Source organism: Stegostoma tigrinum, chromosome 16, assembly GCF_030684315.1.
Source record: "Stegostoma tigrinum isolate sSteTig4 chromosome 16, sSteTig4.hap1, whole genome shotgun sequence".
Classification (NCBI taxonomy): domain Eukaryota; kingdom Metazoa; phylum Chordata; class Chondrichthyes; order Orectolobiformes; family Stegostomatidae; genus Stegostoma; species Stegostoma tigrinum.
Window position 1 is genome coordinate 15,975,568 of NC_081369.1, and position 22,057 is coordinate 15,997,624.

The following is a 22,057-nucleotide window of genomic DNA, read 5'->3' on the forward strand; positions in this document are numbered from 1 at the left end:
TTACAGTGTCATGGCCAACTATTCGTCCCACCTAAACCCCATCTTGAAGATTCTGACTCAAAATTAGGTCCATCAGATTACACGCAGACTCTACAAAATTAACCAGTACTCTGCCGAGTCTGCAATTTAATGGCTTTTGTTTCTAAAGGAGCAAAGCATTTGCTTTATGTATGTTTGAACAGCTGCATCGATCAGAAAACACCTTTTCGGTTGGTTTCTAAGTTTATTTCTAAAATAAGATACGGACTGTACTCAACATGTAGCAAAATCAGCCCAAGTACCTACATGAGTTACTGCATGGTCTCAGACAGAATTCATTTTTCAAGCTGACTCCAATCAGTGTGATGCCAATTTTTTTTGAAATGTTTTAAAAGTAGTCAGCTGGATCACATTAAAGGAGAAGGATCCAGGTTAACTTTGTGGTGAACAAATCACATTGTGATTTATGAGTTCAACATGGCATCACACATGACACCAAGGTAGTAAACATCTCTGTAAAATAAGAAAGGCCTACTGATCTGAGAGGACAATGAAACTAGTGGCAAGTGTACAGTTACCACATTCAGATAGAACTTCTGACATCCCTTGGGGGACACAGACAGCGATGAAAATAATTTAGCTACAGTAAGTGAGGAATATGTAGCTTGTCTAGAAGCAATGTCCCAAGCTGGAATTTTTACCCGAGTTCAAAATCTTTGGGTCTTAGTTTGAAGTGCCAACTTTGTGTCAGAGGAAAATCACAACTCAGACTACCTCCACTCTCACAAACTCCAAAGAAATAATGCAAACAATTTAGCTAGGCATGGGTAACTTAAATCTAAAAACTAAAGCGCATTCCTACCACATTTCAGTTTGAACTGCTTTGAGCCCAACAGCGAACATCTCGCGTTGTCAGGAAGATTAGAAGATCTTTTTTGAGTAAGATCAGAAAACAATAAGATATAGAAGCAGAATCAGGCCATTTGGCTCATCAAGTCTGCTCCACTATTCAATCATGGCTGACATGTTTCTCAACCCGATTTTCCCACCTTCTATCCATGACCTTTGATCCCCTGGCCAATCAAGAACCTAATTTAAATACACTCTTTGACTCGGCTGCCACAGCCCACTATGGCAATGAGTCCATTAGTTTAACTATCCTCTGGCTGAAGAATTTCTTCCTCATCTCATTCTAAAGGGCTATGCCTTCACTCTGAAAGTGCGAGCTCAGGTCCTAGTCTCTCCTACTAGTGGAAACATCTTCTCCATTTCCAGTCTATCCATGACTCTCTGTTTTCTGTAAATTTCAATCAGATCCCCTCAGTATTCTGTAAGTTTCAATCAGATCCCCCCATCCTTCGAAACTCCATCGAGTACAGACCCAAAGTCCCCAACTGGTCCTCACATGACAAGCTCTTCATCCTTTGGGTCATTCTATAAAAATCTCCTCTGGATCCCCACCCAGGCCAGCACATCCTTTGTTAGGTGAGGGGTCCAAAAATACTCATAATATTCCATATTTGGTCTGACCACAGCAATTTACAGCCTTAGCAGTACATCCCTGCTCTTGTATTCTAGCCCACTTGAAATGAATGCTAACATTGAATTTGCTTTCCAATTGTCGACGGAACCTGCACGCGAATCTAAAGAGAATCTTGAACTAGGACTCCCAAGTCCCTTTGTGTTTGATGTTTCTGAAGCTTTACCCTGTTTAGAAAATAGTCTATTCCTCTATTCTTTTTTACCAGAAGGCACAACCTCACACTTTCCCACATTGTAATCCATCTGTCACAATATGCCCATTTTCCTAGTCTATCCAAACTCTTGTACAACCTCTCTGCTTCCTCAACAGTACCTGCCTCAACCAACCCCATCTATCTTTGTGTCATCTGCAAACTCAGCATCAGTTCCCTCATCCAGATTGTTAATATATAATGTAAATAACTGTGGTCCGAACACTGACTTCTTTATACGTCCAGTAGTCACAGGTTATCATCCTGGAAAAGACCCCCTCATCTCTACTTTCTGCTATCTGCCACTCAGTCAATCCTCTATCCATGGCAGTACCTTGCCCCTAACACCATGGAGTCTTATTTTGCAGCCTCCTGTGCAACGCCTCGTCGAAGACCTTCTAGAAATCCAAATGGATCACGTCCACTGGCTCTTCTTTGTCTAACTTGCTCTTTACCTCCTCAAAGAATTCTAACAAATTTGTCAAGCATGACCCCAACCCCTTGACAAAACTGTGCTGTTATCATGCACTTTCAAGTACTCCACAATCTTATCTTTAGTAATGGACTCTAAGATGTTACCAATGACCGAGGTCAGGCTAACTGGCCTATAATTTCCTGTCTTCTGCCTTCCTCCCTTCTTAAACAAGACTTAAATCAACCATTTCCCAGTCCTGTGGGAACTTGCCTGACTCCAGGGATTCCTGAAGGGTCACCACCAATGCCTCTACAATTTCCTCAGCCTATCTCCTTCAAAATGCTGGTGTATAGTTCATCTAGACCAGAGAATTTATCCAGCTTCAGACCTTTCAGATTCCCCAGTTCCTTCTCCTTAATAATGGCCACGATACTACACACAATCAGTCTTTCATCATACTTCCCATCTTTCCCTATAGGATAAATCAATTTTATCTCTGAACTGCCAATGGGTTCCAATGACCGCTGCTTTGTTTCAGGACCAGACCCAACAGTGGGTTGGAGTTCCTAACCCACCACAAGACCATAATATTCCCACTTGTTGACCAAAGTTCCTCCACCATATACAACTGTTTAAGCTCTGCCTAAAAGGGTGGATGTCACACCATAAGCTCAGTTTGGTTTCCACAAGATACAGTTCACAAGCATTGGTCAGACACAGTACTGTACCTTCTGGGTCTTCAGGTTTACGAACTTTTTCCCACTCTTCCTGTCTTTGTTTGCGTCTTTCATCTAATTCAGCTTCAGTTATAAACCGTCTTTTAATGAGGCTATCTTCATCCATGCTTTGAAGTGAGACTGTAATACAAGAATTAAGATTTTATCTACTGTTGTCCAAACTCTCATTTTTGCTACAAACAAGCATTTACATGTCAAGAAAAATTGAGCAGTACATCATGCAAAGGCCAACACAGTTGTGCTAATGCTCTATTTACTTAATTCTGACAAAGGATTCACTGGCTGTAAGCCAACAAACCATGCTTTCAGCGATGGACTACTTTCCCAGCAAAACTGTCTTTTTTTTGCCATTTTACATGCATCAAGAACATAAAGGAGGATCTATAACAGTGAGAGGAAGGCGAGATGAAATGATGAATGGTACAAAGGTGCAAGGCAAAAAGACATAGATATAACTCAAGATGTATCAAGAATATGACAGCGGAATCATTACCAATAGTTGCCATCCAATAAAAATGGGACACAGATTACACAGAGTGATTGCTGGGCCTCTTGCTGGAATATTTATATCATCGATAGCCACCGATGAGGTGCCAGAAGACTGGAGGTTGGCTAACATGGTGCCACTATTTAAGAAAGACGTCAAGGAAAAGCCAGGGAACTACAGACTGGTGAGTCTGACATCGGTGGAGGGCAAGTTGTTGGAGTGAGTCCTGAGGGACAGAATTTACATGCATTTGGAAATGCAAGGACTGATTAGAGATGGCCAACATGGATCTGTGTATCACATCAAATTAACTTGATTGAGCTTTCTGAAAAAGTAACAAAGAGCATGAATGAGGACAGTGCAGTGGATGTGATCTATATGGGCTTCAGTAAGGCATTCGACAAGGTTCCTCATGGTATATGAGATAACAAGGTGTAGAGCTGGATGAACACAGCAGGCCAAGCAGCAGAGGAGCAGGAAAGCTGACGTTTCGGGTCTAGACCCTTCTTCAGAAATGGGGGAGGGAAAGGTGGTTCTGAAATAAATAGGGAAGGGGAGGCGGATAGAAGATGGATAAAGATATGTGGAGAGATAAAAGACAGGTCAAAGAGGCGGGGTTGGAGCCAGTAAAGGTGAGTGGGCGTGGAGAGTTAGGAAGGGGAGAGATCGGTCAAGGCAGGACGGACAGGCCAAGGAAGCAGGATGAGGCTAGTAGGTAGGAGATGGGGTGGGGCTTGAGGTAGGAGGAGTGGATAGGTGGGAGGAGATAAGCTGGACTGGTTTTGGGATGCGGTTAGGGGAGGGGAAATTTTGAAGCTTGTGAAGTCCAAATTGATACCATTAGGCTGCAGGGTTCACAAGCGAAATATGAGGTGCTGTTCTTACTATCGCTTCCTCATGGTAAACTGGTTAGCAAGATTAGATCACATGCAATACAGGGAGAACTAGCCATTTGGATACAGAACAGGGTCAGAGGTAGAAGACAGGGTTGTGGGGGGTGGAAGGGTTGCTTTTCAGACTGGACGCCTACGACCAGTGATGTGTCACAAAGGTTGGTGCTAGGTTCACTTCTTTTCATCACTTATATAACTGATTTGGATGGGAACACAGTAAGTATGGTTAGTATGTTTGCAAATAACACCAAAATTGGAGGTGTACTGGACAGTGAAGAAGGTTACCTCAGAGTGCAACAGGATCTTGATCAGATGGGCTGATGGATTGAGGTGTGGCAGATGGAGTTTAATTCCGGTTTCTTTTCTTTTTAAATTTAATCTCACTGCCTGCCAATGGTGGGAATCCAAACTTTGTCCTCAGAATATTAACCTGGGGATCTGGATTACAAATCCAATGACTTTCCCACTGCACCACCATTCTTGAACAACACTTAACGCCACCACATACAAGCTCTGAAGCTCTCTCTCCAGCTGGACCATCTCTATATCTCAACACTGGGTGCAGATAATATCATGCTCTGCACTTTTTCCTTCCAAGTATCAAGAATAACAGGTTTAAGCAGCACTTGGATACCATGTTGTACCAAATCATTCTTCCTTTTAGCTTTAATTCGTCCCTATCCCTGCTCCCAATCTCTCCCCTCGCCACCTTTTTTACAATCCCTTCTGACCAATGCTTCTGTCAGCAAACAATGGGCTCTCAGCAGAAGGCACAGCTTCATCTCCATACATACCTTGTAAAATGGTGTTGGAGCTCAGTAATACGATATTGAGCTCTTCTACCACCATATATACTTCAACATCACTTCTTTAGCAAGGGGTCTTACCACCCACACACGCCCAGCAAACTGAGAGTGAGGAAAAATTCTCGAATCCATTATCAAGAATTTTATGGCAGAGCACTTAGAAAGCAGTGGCAGGATCAGGCACACAGTCAGCATGGATTTATGAAGGGGAAATCATGCTTGACAAATCTGTTGGAATTTTATGAAGATGAAACTAGTAGAGTTGACAAGGGAGAGCCAGTCGGCGTGCTATATTTGGACTTTCAGAAAGCATTTCACAAAGTCCCGCATAAGAGATTATTGTGCAAGATTACAACACATGGAATTGGGGCAAGTATATTGAGATGGACAGAAAACTGGTTGGCAGAGAGCAAACAAAGGGTAGGAATTAATGGGTCCTTTTCAAATTGGCAGGCTGTAACTGGTGGGGTGTCACAGGGATCGGCACTGGGACCCCAGTCATTCACAATATATATTAATGATGTGGAGGAGGGAAAAAAATGTAACAGCTCAAAGTTTGCAAATGATACTGAGTTTGGTGAGAGGGTAAACTGTGATGAGAATTCAGAGATCCTTCAGCGTGATCTGGACAGGCTGCGTGAATGGGCAAATCAACGGCAGATACAGTACAATTTGGATAAATGTGAGGTTATTCACTTTGGAAGCAAAAACAAGAAGGCAGATCACTATCTGAATGGCTGTAAATTGGGGGAGGAGAGTGTGCAGCAAGACCTGGGTATCCTAGTGCGCTGTCGCTAAAGGAAAGCGCATAGGTGCAGCAAGCGGTAAAGAAGGAAAATGGTATGGTGGCCTTCAGTGCAAGAGGCTTCAAGTACAGGAGCAGGGATGTTTTGTTGCAGTTATACAAGGCCTTGGTGAGGCCACAGATAGAATCCTGCAGCAGTTCTGGTCTTTTTTTCTGAGAAAGGATGCTCGTGCTCTCGAGACAGTGCAGCAAAGGTTTACCAGGCTGATTCCAGGGATACTGATGTATAAGGAGAAACTGACTAGGTTAGGACTGTTTTCATTATAGTTCAGACGAATGAGGGGGAGTAGGGGGAAATCTCATAAAGACTTACAAAATTCTAACAGGACTACACAGGGTAGATGCAGGGAGGATGTCCCCAGTGGTGCATGTGTCCAGAACCAGGGGTCACAGTCTGAGAATTCGGGATAGACGATTTAAGACTGAGATGAGCAAACAGCTCTTCACCCTAACAGTGGTGAGCCTGTAGAATTCATCACCACCCAAGTAGTTGATGCCAAAATGGTGAACGTATTCAAGAGGCAGCTAGATATAGCATTTGAGGTGAATGGGATCAAAGGTTATGGGGAGAAAGCAGGATTAGGTTACTGAGTTGGACAATCAGCAACTCGGGATGAATAGGGGAGAAGGCTCGAAAGCCAAATGCCCTCCTCCTGCTACTATGTTTCTATGTGCAACCTCCCTCCTATCTTGAATTGCTGTTCCACCTGGACACCTCTCTCTGGTCTCTTACCTGCTTCTGAATATTGTCACAGAAAACTGTTACCCTGACACTATCCAATTCAATTTCTCTATTCCTCACTCATTCTCAGCCACTCTCTCAGGATTTGCGATGATTTGTTCTTTCTAATACATCCGCAATGTCATTAAAACTGCTGAAAGTGGGAGTACTGATCTTATTTGGCAAATCAATTTCAATTTAGACAAGGCTGAAAGTCAGTTCTCTGACACCACGTCCTCACTTTGCTGGGCAATGACCCACCGTTAAACATCAAGTGTTCCAAGACAGTCTGACTTCATTCTCTTTGAAGATCTTCCTTCCATATTACCAAAGACATAGTCCACTATCCCCAAACAAAGCTTCTATCTGCAATCTAAGATCCACAAACATTTTTCCAGCCTGTTCTTATCGCAGAAAACTAAAATATTTCAATTCTCATTTCAAACTAGATAATTGCATCATCCTTGCATTCAGTTACGAGCCTTCCAAAATAAGACCATAAGACACAGGAGCAGAAATTAGGCCATTCGGTCCATCGGGTCTGCTCCACCATTCAATCGTGGCTGGTAAGTTCCTCAGCCCCATTCTCCTGCTTTCTCCCAGTAACCCTTGATAATCAAGAACCTATTTATCTCAGTCTTAAATGTACTCAATGACCTGGCCTCCACAGCCTTTTGTGGCAGTGAATTCCATAGATTCATCACTCTCTGGCTAAAGAAGTTTCTCCTTGTCTCCATTCTAAAAGGCCTTCCCTTTACTCTAAGGCTATGCCCTCGGGTCCTAGTCTCTCCTACCAATGGAAGTATCTTCCCAACATCCACTCTGACCAAGCCATTCAGTATTCTCTAAGTTTCAATTAGATCCCCCCTCATTCTTCTAAACTCCAATGAATATAGTCCCAGAGTCCTCAAACACTCCTCATATGTTAAGCTTTTCATTCCTGGGGCCATTCTCCTGAACTTCCTCTGATCTCACTCCAGGGCCAGTACATCTTTCCTGAGATATGGGGTCTAAAACTGCACACAGTACTCCAAATGTGGCCTGACCAAAGCCTTATTCAACCTAAGGAGTGCATCTCTGCTTTTATATTCAAGTCCTCTCAAAATAAATGCTAACATTGCACTTGCGTTCCAGACTACTGACTCTCCTGCAAGTTTGCCATGAGAGAATCCTGGACTAGAACTCCAAAGTCTCTTTGCACTTCAGACTTCTGAATTTTCTCCCCACTTAGAAAATAGCCCATGTTTCTATTCTTCTTACCAAAGCGCATGACCTCACACTCTCCCACGGTGTACTCCATCTGCCATTTCTTTGCCCACTCTCCTAACCTGTCCAAATCCTTCTGCAGCATCCCCACCTCCTCAATACTGCCTGTCCCTCCACCTATCTTTGTATCGTCTGCAAACTTAGCCAGAATGCCAACAGTTCCTTCATCTAGATCGTTTATATATAAAGTGAAAAGCTGTGGTCCCAACACTGACCCTTGCAGAACATCACTCGTCACTGGCTGCCATCCTAAGAAAGTCCCTTTTATCCCCACTCTCTGCTTTCTGCCAGACAGCCAATCTCTATTCATGCTAGCACCTTGCCTCTAATACCATGGGCCCCTAGCTTGCTCAGCAGCCTCCTTACAGCACCTTGTCAATGGCCTTCTTGAAGTTCAGGTAGATAACATCCATTGGCTTGCCTTGGTCTACCTTGCTCATTACTTCCTCAAAGAATTCGAGCAGATTTGTGAGGCATGACCTCCCTTTGATGAAATCGTGCTGACTTTGCCCTACTTTACCGTACTTTACCATACACTTCCAAATATTCAGAAATCTCATCCTTTACAATGGGCTCCAAAATCTTACCTATGACCAAGGTCAGGTTAATCGGCCTGCATTTTCCATCTTTTGCCTTACTCTGTTTTTAAACAGGGGTGTCACGTTCGTGATTTTCTAATCCTGTGGGACCCTCCTTGACTCAAGTGATTCCTGAAAGATCACCACTAATGCTTCCACTATCTTTTCAGTTATCTCTTTTAAAACTCTGGCGTGTAGTCCCTCTGGTCCAGGTGATTTATCCACCTTCAGGCTAATCAGTTTTACTGGCACCTTTTCCTTGGTGATGGCCACCATGCTCAGTTCTGCCCCCTGACTCTCTTGAATTTTTCAGAGATTACTTGTGTCTTCCTCCATGAAGACTGATGAGAAGTAATTATTCAGTTCCTCAGCCATTTCCTTGTTCCCCACTACTATCTCTCTACCATCATTTTCCAGTGGTCCAATGTCCACTTTTGCCTCTCTTTTGCCCTTTAGATATCTAAAGAAACTCCTACAGTCTTCATTTATATTACTGGCTAGCTTACCCTCATATATAATCTTCTCCCTCCTTTTTTTTTGGTTGCCCTCTGTTGGTCCTTGTAAGCTTTGCAGTGGTCTGGTTTCCCACTGCCCTTCGCCACACTGTATGCTTTCATGCTATCCCTGACTTCCTTAGTCAGACATTTGCCTCATCTTCTCTTACTATGCTTCTTTTTCCTATGGATGAATTTTTGCTGCATTTCCTGAATTATTCCCAGAAACTCCTACCATTGCTGTTCCACTGTCTTTCCTGTGAGGTTCCTCTTCCAGTCAATTCTGCCCAGCTCCTCGCTCAGACCTCTGTAGTCACCTATATTCAGCTGTAATACCATTACCACTGAGTCTATTTTCTCCCTCTCAAATTTCACACATAGTACATAGCAGACATTTCCTTTTGCTGTGCAGTCGATCTCTGACTATCTTCTGCCTCAACTCCATTTTCTGACCTCACTTCCCACATCCCTTGCCTCCTGACAAATAAAGAAACTACCTAGCAAAACTTTGAATAATGGAAGATACACAATCCTCTGAAGAAAATAATTCCAAATGTTCATAGGCCTCAACTAATTTTAAATCCATATTGCTTCACCCTCGAGATCATGTAAAAACACTCGAAGTCTGCTTGCAGACCTAATTGATTATTCTGTTCAATTTAAAGATATTTAAGAATGTCACTTTAAAAACAAATTTTCTCCAAGTGTTTATACATCTATTACTTATAGGCTTGTTCCATGGCACAAGAGCTCAATGCTCAACTTCTTTTATACTTGCTAGAATTCAAGGTAGTCTCCCTGTGATACAGTTCCTAGAACTGTGTTAGGAAAGGGCTGCTACACACTGCAGCACACCCGATCTGCAGAAGGAAGAACACCATCACGAGAAAGGTCTTTACCAGGAATGGATACCCCCACAGCTGTATCCACAGATGCCTCGCCAACAGATAACACAACCAGGACACAGCAAAACCCGAAACAATAACCACCGTATCATATATAAAAAAACCTCAGAACTGACAACCAGACTACTCAGACCACAAGAAATCATGACTGCACACAAACCAGCAGCCATACTGAGACAACATCTGACCAGGGGGTTAAAGACCCAATAGATACCATAGACTGGACGAATGTGGTTTACAAGGTACAATGTGGAGACTGCACAAAACACAACTTGGGACAAACAGACAGACAACTTGCAACTCGCATCCATGAACACCTGCTAGCAACTACCTCGCAGCACTACAAACTGGCGGATACATTTTCCTACACAAAACATGACCAGATTTCCTTGGCTTCAATACACCCCAAGAAAAACCACACTTTCAGTTGGGAAAACACTACTAACCAGAGGACAAGCAAAACAGATGACAGTCAGGGAATTCTTGGAGGCTTGGCATTCATCCACAGACTCCATCATTAAACACAGTGAATTAGACCTGATATACTGACCATTAGAACGCATAGGTGGAACCAGCACCCATCAGAAGCAGCAAAATCCATATAAGTTTGAACTAACACAAAACAACAGCGTTGCACAGGAGGCTCCACATCATTGAGGATGTCACCTAGTAAGGGGATGAAATGTCTGCTGTCAAACGTAATCTCCCAGCTAAATGAACACACCAACATCTACAACCAGCACCCCAGCTACAAGTCTTCACTCAAACCCAGAGTTCTTAAAACACTGGGTTGGACCAAGATTTGACACAAGCTAATAATCTTTGTACACTATTCAACAGGTCTGCACAGTGCTGCTGGCAGCTTTTAAATTTTCTTTCAAGATGCCTGATTTTTTTTATCAGTTATTCACATTGCTTTATCTCTCATTCCTGTACAACAAAGACAAAGTCTTGACTCAATGAAATCAGAAAATTCCATCAACATTACCCAAAGAAAACAATTCTTCATGTCACTGTCGACTGTCAGCTCTTGTTGTGCACAAACAGACTGCGACTGTTCCTGTTACAACAGTGGCTGCACCTGAAAACTAGTTTCTTTGCTTGTGGAATATTTGAGAATTGCCTAAAAGTACTCAGAAATGGCTATAAATGCACTGCAGAGTCTTCAAAGATTTGAGAAAGCAAACATGCCTGCCCTTGTTCTGAAACCATTAAACATTTATGATCTGGGAAATGCAGTTCAGTTTAAACAGAAACCAATACTGACAGAATTCTCTCCCACTGGGCAGAATACGATTCACAGCTCCAATATAACAAAAGTCCTGTAGTGCAATATAGGCATTAGCTAAAACTATCGCAAGACCACTGAAGCATACTGACTGTGGTACAATTTTTCCCACAGTGCATCTGTTACAATAACTGAGTGAAAATGCTGCAGCCAAAGAAGATGCCAAGAAAAAAACTCCCCACAGCGGGTGATGTGGAGAAAAGGGAGGATGGAAAGCAAAGAAAAAACTCAATCTCGGGAGAGTTCAAATCCTGACAAGATAATTTGGTACTAAAGGAAAGAAATAAAAAGAAGAAGACATTGACAATGCAAGCATATTGCATTATCAAAATAAATGATCGCCAAGGGAAATTTGTGTTGCAAGTTTAAACAAATTTAAAGCCTAAATTAATATTAATGCAGCACAGGCTGACATTTAGGCAAAATTAAAACTTGAGCCTCAATGGAGAGGAACAAAAATTCCAATTACTTTTATCAATTCCTAATTTGTTATGGGTATTAAGGTTAAGAATCATCACATTTTGCACGTTACTTTGATGAATTTAAATTAGATTTAAAACAAACTAGATTGGTCAAATTTCAGATTTTAGGGGCTGCATATAGAATACTAAGTACTTTTCTGGCTTCCATGTCACTCATGCACTAAAACTCCTCACACCATCAAGAAATCCAAGGGCACCAAAACCACATTACTTGTGCAATCTGTCAAACGTCTTTTTTACTCCATTCTTGCTTGAATGAACCATTTGAGAATCATGCTGGAGTTAAAGATGTCACAGACATAAAAGTCACATTTAGGGATAGCAACTGGGCAATAAAGCAAAGGTAATGTCACCATAGACTTATGAGACAGTGAGGCCAGTGTGCGTCATGAAAGAGCGAGCGAGCGAGCAAGAGCCGACCAGCTATTGGTTAACCAGAGAGTCACCACATTTCAGGTGAGATAAGAGGTTAAGAGGGAGGAGAGTCCTTCATGGTAATCTCAGCTGGCTTTGGAACAGAACACATTACTGGCAACACTCTGCATTGAAAACCCACCGTTCAGCCGACTGAGTTAACTGAAATTGGGGAATGCTTCACATTAAACGGTACCAGTAACTACCCAAGAGTAAGCAGGATTCCAATTGAACACAGTACCACTGACCGTATATCTCAGAAAATTTCTGGAATCTCCTTTTCTTCAAACATTGTTAGTTTAAAAGCATTTTGTGGCTAGAGTCCAGAGATTTAAGCATGTGATGTAAACTGACATTCTAGTGTAACATTGAAGGCTGTTTGAGATTTAATTCAAGGTTTTGTCTAATTCCTCGGGTAAATGCAGACGATCCCACAGCACTACTGAAAACAGACTGCAGGCTGAAAGAAGGGAATTTGACCATTCTTTATCAATGTTTGTTCCAAAATCAACATCTTTAAAGTAAACTATCTGGGTATTTGTCTCATGGCTGCCTGTGGGGCCTTGCAGTGTACAAGCTGGCGGATGCATTTTCCTACACAATACTTCAAAAGGGGATTTAAAAGAAACAGAAGTCACTGGAAAAGCTCAGCAAGTCTGGCAGCATCTATGAAGAAAAAAGAAGAGTTAATGTTTTGGGTCCAGAGACCCTTCCTCAGAATTGATAATGACAAAATAACATTCTGAGAACGGTCACTGGACCCAAAACGTTAACTCTGGTTTTATTTCCCCACAGATGCTGCCAGACCTGCTGAACTTTTGCAGCAACTTCTGATTTACAGCATCCACAGTTCTTTCCGTTTTTACTCCAGAAGGGTGGTTTGGTGGCCTTGAGATACCATGTCACATAACCTCATAACTATGGAGCACTCAGAACCAAATCAACACTGAGCTTGACTTCGTCACTTTCAGCTCTTCAAAGCTCATCACTTTAAAGGGATTGTCAGCATCTGACTAAGTGCTGAGCCCATCCAACACTAGAATTCTTGAAATATACTACTGGCTCTGATTTAACACTCGGTTCCTTGGTTACAATCTTTCCTGATTTAATGGCCATTCATAGTTTAAACAATAACTAAGAAGGGGAGGTCTTAAATGAAATACTATCAAAAAAAACTTTAAATGTTTAAATGTATCTGCAAACGCTTTTTACTTTTGATAATTTTATATTATTGCATGCATGACTCCCCAAAAGCATGTCTAAGCTCTCATTAATGTTACTCTAAAATGCCTGCTACTTGACAGCAGTCACTGAAGCAAATTCTCTTCTCAATTTTCCTGCCTCAAACAAACTGTGAAACTCGGAAGGCATTGATGATTAGAACAAAATGCTCAGCATTTCAGTTAACACGGGTAGATGGAAAAGTTCTTTACAATTCATTCTACAGTGCCAAAGGACAAGTCCAGACAAGCTCTAAAATAACATCTCCTCCAGAATGTTACTACCATAACAACTTTTCTGTAAAAAGATCTTCAATAAAAAAAGGGAAGATGTCTGCTCATTCAACTCAAAGCACCATTGGATCACTTAAATTTCTGGCCGTGTGTCTGAAATCAAGTCAAGCTGCTGTGCAGTCTACAATTGCTTCTCATTCACAGAGCTGATGATGTGTTTTTTTTCCCCCACATACCTACCCACTCTTCCACTTGAAAAAGCAATAAACATCATGGCAATAAAAAATATTGTGCAATTTAAATATCACCCAACCCTATACTTTGGTATCCAGATAGTTTTCAGAGTTTCCACTTGTTAAACGTCATTTCAAACTTCTAAAAGGTGTGCATAGGTATCTGACAATGCCCAAATACATAGCAATATGATTAATTAAAATGAATGCTAGTGCACCCTCTTTTTAATCAATTTTCAGCGAACAATTTTAACCATTAAAACAGAATGCAGCAATGCCTTCTCTCATTAAAAGTCAACAACTGAATTAAAAAGTTATCCAAATGAGTCTTTTTAGGTAAAGGGCTACAGCCTCTGATCACACCTAATTACTGCAAATGGTGAATCCCTTATTTCTACTTAAACGCAACAATCTTCTTATACGTGTGTTCCCAAGATATAATAAAAAACGAAGTGCTCCACATTTAAAAAGTTCTTTGAAAATAAAAAAAAACTGATCCCAGAGGATCTGATGGGTCAAAATACATAGATTGGAAGTATTATTGCTAGAATTTATTCAGTTTTTGAGCACCCAAGTTCAAAATACTTCACCATCATTTAAAGACTATGTTTTAAAACACAAGTCAGGAAAACAGCACCAAGCTCATTCAGTCGTGCAGATCCTATGTCTTCAGATCCAATCAAACCATTTACCTCAGTTTCCTATGTTGCAGGATTCATCTAAATATATTTGGATACCTGAATTAAGTCACAATTTACAGAGCAGTTTGATGTATCACTATGTCAATGATAAAGCTCTCTCTAAATCAGAATTGAGCGCCTTAATCTTTCTGTTTATAGAAAGGTCTACCGGTTCTAATCCGATGCAGCACACTTGCCTGCACAGATCCAGGTTATCAATTATTTCATTAATAAGTAAAAACTCAACATTTTTGCAGAACGATGTTGAACTACATTAAGTAATAGACTTCAAAGAGTGGCTAATGTCTTGAACTCATTTTGATGGACTTTTCAAAATGTTTTCTGGACCCTCTTTTTAAGGTATAGGTTCCAGAGCTTTACATATGAATACATAGAATAGTTGAACATATCAACAGATCTAGTTAGATGCTATGACATAACTTCAATAGTCAATCATTTATTAAGATTTTTTAATCTAGAAACATAGAATCCTTCCAGTGGAGAAACAGACCATTCAGTCCATCAAGTCCACACCAACCTCCTGAAGGGCATCCCACCCAGACATTTCCCATGGGGCAATTTTAGCACGGTCAATCCAACTAACCTTTGAACTGGGGGAGGAAACTGTAGCCAGAGGAAATTTTTGCAGACACAGGGAAAACATGCAAACTCCACACGGACACAGTCGCCTATGCGTGGAGCTGAATCCAAGTCCTTGGTGCTGTGAGGCATCAGTGCTAACCACTGAGCCACAGTGCCTCCCCCGGACTCATGTTAATGTTTATTTGTTACATTTTTAAACGCATCCATCCTTATTACTGTTAAATGGGTCATCCTGGATATCAAGTAATTTTAGCTTACATCCAACTCTTTCCTGCCTTCAAATTCATGATCCTGGGCCTTACACAGCCGTTTGATCATCGTTCTGGAATAATTCAATAAACTTATTAAATATTCAATTTTCTTTTACAATAAGCTTAAATATTTTCCTTCCCAACATCAAAGTAATGGCTTCTATTTTCTAGATTGTATGAGATTTTTAACATTGAAAAAGACCCAATCATCTGCTGCTATTCATGTATTAATGAGTCCCCGCTTTCTTTAATTTTTCTTCAATTCATTGCTAATATTTGGCTGTATTTAATCTTCTGTGTCTGTCGCATCCTTAAGCATTTCATATTTTCGAAAGATGTGTTATACTCGATCTGTAAATTACTAAATCATCCTGGAAGCACTTCCAAATGCTGTTGTTGAAACACTGAGCAACATCAGGAACAAATCTTTTGGATAGCTTTCCTCCCTTTTCACCAAAGAGGAAGCAACCTACATTCCTACCATATTTACAGTAACATAGACATTTTACACATAGCACAATCATGAAATATCAATGATCACACACTTCTTAGAGCAGAGTCATTTCAGAGGAAAGAAACCAAGAACCAGCTCTTGCTTTCACAAGCTGTCAGTAACAGCAATGAAAGCTGAACAACAATTTTGCAATTTAGTAATGTTTATATTGTACCAGCAAACTAAATAGCAAGTGAACAACTAGATTTCTACCTCATCAGGAGAAAAAAATTCCTAGCTATCTAGCTACATGCAAATAGTTCCGAGGTACTCACCTCAAAGTGGTAATAATGACTGAAAATCTGAATCATAGCAATCTCATGAGCAAAATTAAATATCATCAAGACAGACATTGTTTAGATATAGAATTAGCTTATAGCAAAATCAATGTAGTACAATGTACTATTAAAAAGCACACTGCGGGGTTCACAACCTCTTGTCTAATACTGTTAACTTAAAATCTGAAAAAGCGTCTTTGGTATATGAATTTTTAACTATTAAGAAATTATAGGTTCATTTAAATGACACTGTAATGACCTGGGAAAATTCAAAGGATCCAGTGGGTAGTCTGAGAGATATTAGCACAATTTTGGACTAATTGGATTTCTTCAAAGGCACCATTCAAACCTCAAAAAGGCAATTCAACAACTCTCCCTAAAAATGTGCCTTAAAAACCTCTCCTTCATAAACAGTCAGATACAACTGAGAAGTCAGACCCTGAGGCAGGGTCACCAGACCCGAAAGGTTAACTCTGATTTTTTTCTTCACAGATGCTGCCAGACCTGCTGAGCTTTTCCAGCAACTTCTGTTTTTGTTTCTGATTTACACCATCTGCAATCCTTCCATTTTTAAAATTCAGCTGTCAATTCCATTTCTGACAGTATTCAGAATTTTGTTACCTTGAGCTCATCTTCAAAATATGGTTTTAAAAATTTACATTTTTCAAAGAAATTGGGCTCAAATTTTAGCTTGATAGGTTTCTGTCTTTTGCTTGAACACGTTAGTGAACAAAGTATGCAGTCTCATTTTCTGCTTGCTACTTCATCAGTCTCTAGTTGCAGACTTTATTTGATTCCAGTGGATTCCATGTTTGTAGCACATCAGATGATTGACTAAGGCTTTGATCATTATCTACTATTCTAGCTTTCTTACGGCCACAACTACATTCTTCACGGTTTGTACTTTTTTACCCAAAGTCAATTATAGAGGCCAGAACACTGCTTGCAATTTGAAATTTTCTCCATGAACCTCTGTGTCTGCACTCTGCTATTATCCTCATTCATGTCAATGTCAGCACCACATCGGACTACTCCCAGCAGTTTCCTCACCAGTCTATTACATTTGCAATATGCATCAACAATTTAGATCCAGGATTCAAATGTAACATTTCCAAGTTTGCTGACAATGCAATACTAGATCAGATTTTGAGCTGATTAAGACAAGTTGAGTGAGTGGGCAAATGCATGAGACTGTTGCAGTGTAAAGCGGGTAAATGTGAAGTTGTCCACTTTGGTAGGAAAAGCAGAATGACAGGGTATTAATTAAATGGTAACAGATTGAGAAATCAGAATTTTCGTATACCTGTCACCAAAAACAAGCATGTAGGTGTAGCAAACAGTTAGGAAGGCAAATGGTATGTTGGCCTTCATTGCAAGAAGATTTGAGTACAGACACTTAGAAGTCTTGTTTCTGTTGTACAAGGCCTTCATCTACATCTGGACAATAGCGAGCAGTTTTAGTCTCTTTGCTCAAGAAAAAACATCGTATTTTTCACGGAGAGGGTGCAGCTAATGTTCATGAGGCAAATTCCAGGGATGGCAGGTTTGTCCCCTTAACAGAGATTAGGTCAACTGTGTTTGTATTAACTGGAATTTAGAAGACTGAGGTGGGATCTCACTGATTTATAGAATACATTTCTAAAGGGCTAGGCCAACTGGATGCAGGGATGATATTTCCAGAAACAAGGGGTCACAATCTCAGGATACAAGTCAGGCCATTTCAGACTGAGATGAGGAGGAATTTCTTCAGAGGGTAATGAACCTGCAGAAATTTCTGGCAAATAAGGCTGCGGTGAGCAACATACTCAAAGAAAGAAACTAATAGATTTCTACAGGCTAAATGTATCAAAGGGTCTGGGAAGAGAGCAGAACCATGACTTTTAGATACAAGATCAGCCCTGATCATGTTGAATGGCACAGTGGACTTTAATGAGCTGAATGTCCTGCTCTCGTCCCTATTTTCTATGGTTTTGAAAGATAGAAACAATCTCTTGATTATTCCTCCGAGTTTTGACAGCTTTCCTCGTGAAACATCACCTCTATGCAAGTTGCAATACAAACCACCTTTACTGCAGTAAAATTATGCAGATAACCACATACTCTTGGTATAGTGCTAACCTGTTGGCAGATAAATCTGTTTGATGATCATGTTTAGATTTCATGTACAAGTTAGAAGACAAGGCAGCTTATATTTGGAGATAATAGGAACTGCAGATGCTGGAGAATCCGAGAAAACAAAGTGTGGAGCTGGATGAACACAGCAGGCCAAGCAGCATCTTAGGAGCAGGAAAGCTGACATTGCGGGCCTAGACCTTTCATCATTTTTTTTCTGATGAAGGGTCTAGGCCCGAAAAGTCAGCTTTCCTGCTCGGCCTACTGTGTACATCCAGCTCCACACCTTGTTAACGCAACTTATGTTGTCTGGCTTGAGATCTACTAAGGAACTTTCACCACTTGTCTCTCATCCATGAAATCTGATGAACAAATCATTGTGTAAACCAAGGGAGAAGCTCATTGAATGTGTGGGGTCATGATTTAACAGAGAGGTAATAACCAAAACCACTGTCATTTAAAGTTAGGAAGAGCAGCTACTGATCACAGTACTCATGTACTCAGCAACCATAATACTGAGGTCTTCCTTAGCTTTTCAATCTTAAGGGGTCTTCTGTAGTACAATTTCCTGTATTAAACCCATTATCAAAAGACTGTCTATCCAGAGCTCTCGTACTGGTACACCAATAACAACTTCAAGTTCATGTCTCTCTTATCAATCAACAAAGAACATCGTGAAATTTGATTGATATAACCAGTACAATTTATGTTAACACACTTACAAGAACATTTCACAAGTTCACTTCAGGAAACGATACACCAAAATACAAAAAACTCTGTCTCTCAATGAAACATCCAGGGCAGAAGTGTTTTCTCCAGAATCTCTTCCCACAGACTTTTGACAGTCCTATGCTGCATGATTTGAATTGTTAAAAGAATCTCTTTAAAACAAAATTAACGAAATTTATGAAGACAGAAGTGTTGGACTTCTCCTGAACTACTCAGCATTGCAAACAGAGGGTCAGTGGGCATGAACAATTCTAAACTTTTGCCCAGTCACACAAAAACATATGAACGGTCACAATATTTCACATAAACTCCTCAACTTCACAGGAAACTGAAGACTGACATTAAAAATATAATTTCTTTGGTTTCCTTTGTTCTATCCTTTAATGGTAGATTTTGTAACATATACATGCAATTTTTGTTTAAGGTTTTGCAGTCTGTCTAAACATTTTCTGTGGATATGATGATTGTTTTGCCTACCAATTCAGCTATGATTTATCAAATGTGAAGTTTCAGCTAATCCAGTCACAGCATAATCATGCAATCTGCAAGTCTACAGACATGACACAAAGTATAATTAAGCAAAGGTGTATTTGACAAAAATGCCTAAACAGGTACATCGGCTAATGGATCACTGCACAGCTCACAGTAAGTCAAACAAATCAACAAGGATGTTATCATCATGTGATGTGCAATCTACAATAATAACTTCCATAACTCAGTGAACAGAAGATTATCAATGGAAACTGTTTCCATAAAGACACAGGCCTTGGTGAAGCCAATATAGTATGACCACTGACAAAACAGTGTAATTAAAACATGGCAAGTTTACATAAGTGCTTTTCATCATGGTTGTGATCAAGCGAATTCATGATACAAACTTAAAAATGACAAAAACGTACATTGTCTTTAATTTCTGATCCAACTGTTCTCTAATTTCTACCCTTGTTATACCTAGAAAATATATTTGCTCTTAAATTGCCACATGGAAATCCTTGGGAGATCTAGAAGTATATAATAATCTTGTTATAGGCTCTTGTGATACTGTGGTTGCATCCCCATTTCTGAGCCGGGAGGTCTGGGTTCAAGACCTACCTGCTCCTCAGACGTGTAATAACATCAGGATTGGGAATATATCAATGATAGGCTTAAATAAAACAACAAACTGCAGATGCTGGAAATCAGAAACAAACAGGGATAGTGCTGGAGAAACTCAGCAGGTCTGGCAGCATCTCTTAAGAGAAAACAGAGTTAACATTTCAAGTCCTGTGACCCTTCTGCAGAACAGTTCTGAAGAGTCACAGGGCTTTCAGCTGGATTACAGCTGAATGAGAGTTCAAGGTGTTAGGTGCTGGCCGGGATAAGCTGAGTTCCAAAAGAACAAGCTCAACAGATCAAACTGTCTTTTCTGGAAAGACTCAGCAGGTCCGGCAACATTTATGGAGAGAAAGCAGAGTTGACGTTTCAAGTCCTGTGACCATGCTTTCCAGAAAAAAAAAGTTTTTCGCAACAGTTGAGGGTAATAGTTCCATTTTTAAAGTCAATTAATTGATGATCTAATTTACACAATGGAGCAAAATCTTGTGTACATGTATATGTAAGGCTGAGATAGACAGATTCTTGATCACTTTGGGGAACAAGGGAAATGGGGAAAAGGCAAAGTGGTCATGAGGGATTTCAGATCAGCCATGAACTAAAAAATGGCAGAGTAGGCTAAAGGGGCCAAACAGCTGACTTCTGTTTCTATTTCTTATATCACAGAATGAGGAGTTACAGCTGAATTTCGCAAGAACTATTTTCCACCTCAGCAAAAATATTGGAATTAGTATCAATCACATCTGCTCTCTTTCAATAGTGGCCAAATGTGTTATATACCAAACACACACAAAAACTTGGTTATAACCCACCACATTAAAAACTTTCCAAGCACTGAATGGAGACTCACCTCAAATGGTGGATTTTATTTCAGATACTGTTTGATTATTTCTCAAATAAAATAAAATAAAAGTGTCACAGAAGAAAAGGCAAATTCATCAACTACCATCGCCTCTTGACTATAGAGATAATCACATGCAAAATGTGGTTGGTGGTAGTTGGGATAGTTAAAATTTGAGAAGCATGGTAAAACGTATTTGTAAGAAAATAGTCATTTACCACCAGCTGGTGGATGAACTATATTACTGCAAGTTAAAGTCACATCTAACATAGCTCTAACTCATTGGTTTGCAGTACAGTACGAAAACCTGAAATAAACTATGATGGGGCAGATCCACTTTTTAACATTTCTCCCTGTTGAAGCATACAACCTTGTTTCTCCTAATTCGAATACATATTGTGCAGTAACAGAATTGAATATAGTGCTGCAGTAAAATTTAAATAAGTTACAGATACAAGTGCTGCACCTGTCAGAAGATGATGGACGCAGATAATTGTTATCTTATGCTGCAAATAGCAAAGACCAAGTTCTTCCTATTGTGAAGGCAACTGATGTTTTCCTGAAGTGGGGCTTAGGGGCTAGTTTCAAGTGCAAACTATGGCCTGCCCAAAAGACCTCAGTACAAGCTGAAAACAATGTGTTGGCAGGTTAACTGATACAACAACCAAGTCAGCATTGCCCTTCTCCAGAATGTGCACACATAGAGTTGAGGTCAAGTTGAGGTCAGAGCAAGATGACGACTACAAACATCCTGACCAATAGACACCATGGCACACTTTAGCACTTCCTCGTGCTGCCCCAACTGGCATTTGAGGGTAAGACTTTGATTGTGTGCATGGTTTAGCTGCTCACTACCATAACCAGCATCCCATCGAACAGCACTTCCTTTGATAAATTGACATCTTGGTATGATCACCAAGATTTAAAAAATGGCTTTGAAGAACAGCAAGGGGGTTACCCTGTCAATCCTTAACAAATGGCATTAAAACAAATTATGTGGTCATTACCACATTGCTTGGAACACAACAGGAGCAGGAGTAGACCACAAAGCCACTTGACCCCACTATGGTCACAGCTGATATCTGGCTCAACTTCATTCACGTGTCCTCTTCCTACCCCCTCATCACTGATAAATCAACACTTTGTATAATATTTAAATGATGGAGCATGCACAATCCAATGAGTTAAAGAATTCCAAAAGATCTCAATCCAATGAAAGAAAACATTTCTCTTTATCTCAGTTATAAACAAAAGTCCACTGCGCAAACACTATGTTCCTGCATTTGAG

At 40.4% G+C, this 22,057-nt stretch overlaps 1 protein-coding gene across 2 annotated transcripts in view; it reads right to left on the reverse strand.

Annotated features, from left to right (window-relative positions):
* psme3ip1 (proteasome activator subunit 3 interacting protein 1) overlaps nucleotides 1-22,057 on the reverse strand; it is an 84,490-nt gene that overhangs the window by 53,364 nt on the left and 9,069 nt on the right. For both annotated transcript variants that reach the window (XM_059651623.1, XM_059651622.1), the window contains one exon: nucleotides 2,856-2,984. In XM_059651623.1, coding sequence (XP_059507606.1) covers nucleotides 2,856-2,970 — 115 coding nt within the window. In that variant the 5' untranslated portion in view covers nucleotides 2,971-2,984. The remainder of the gene's footprint in view (nucleotides 1-2,855; nucleotides 2,985-22,057) is intronic.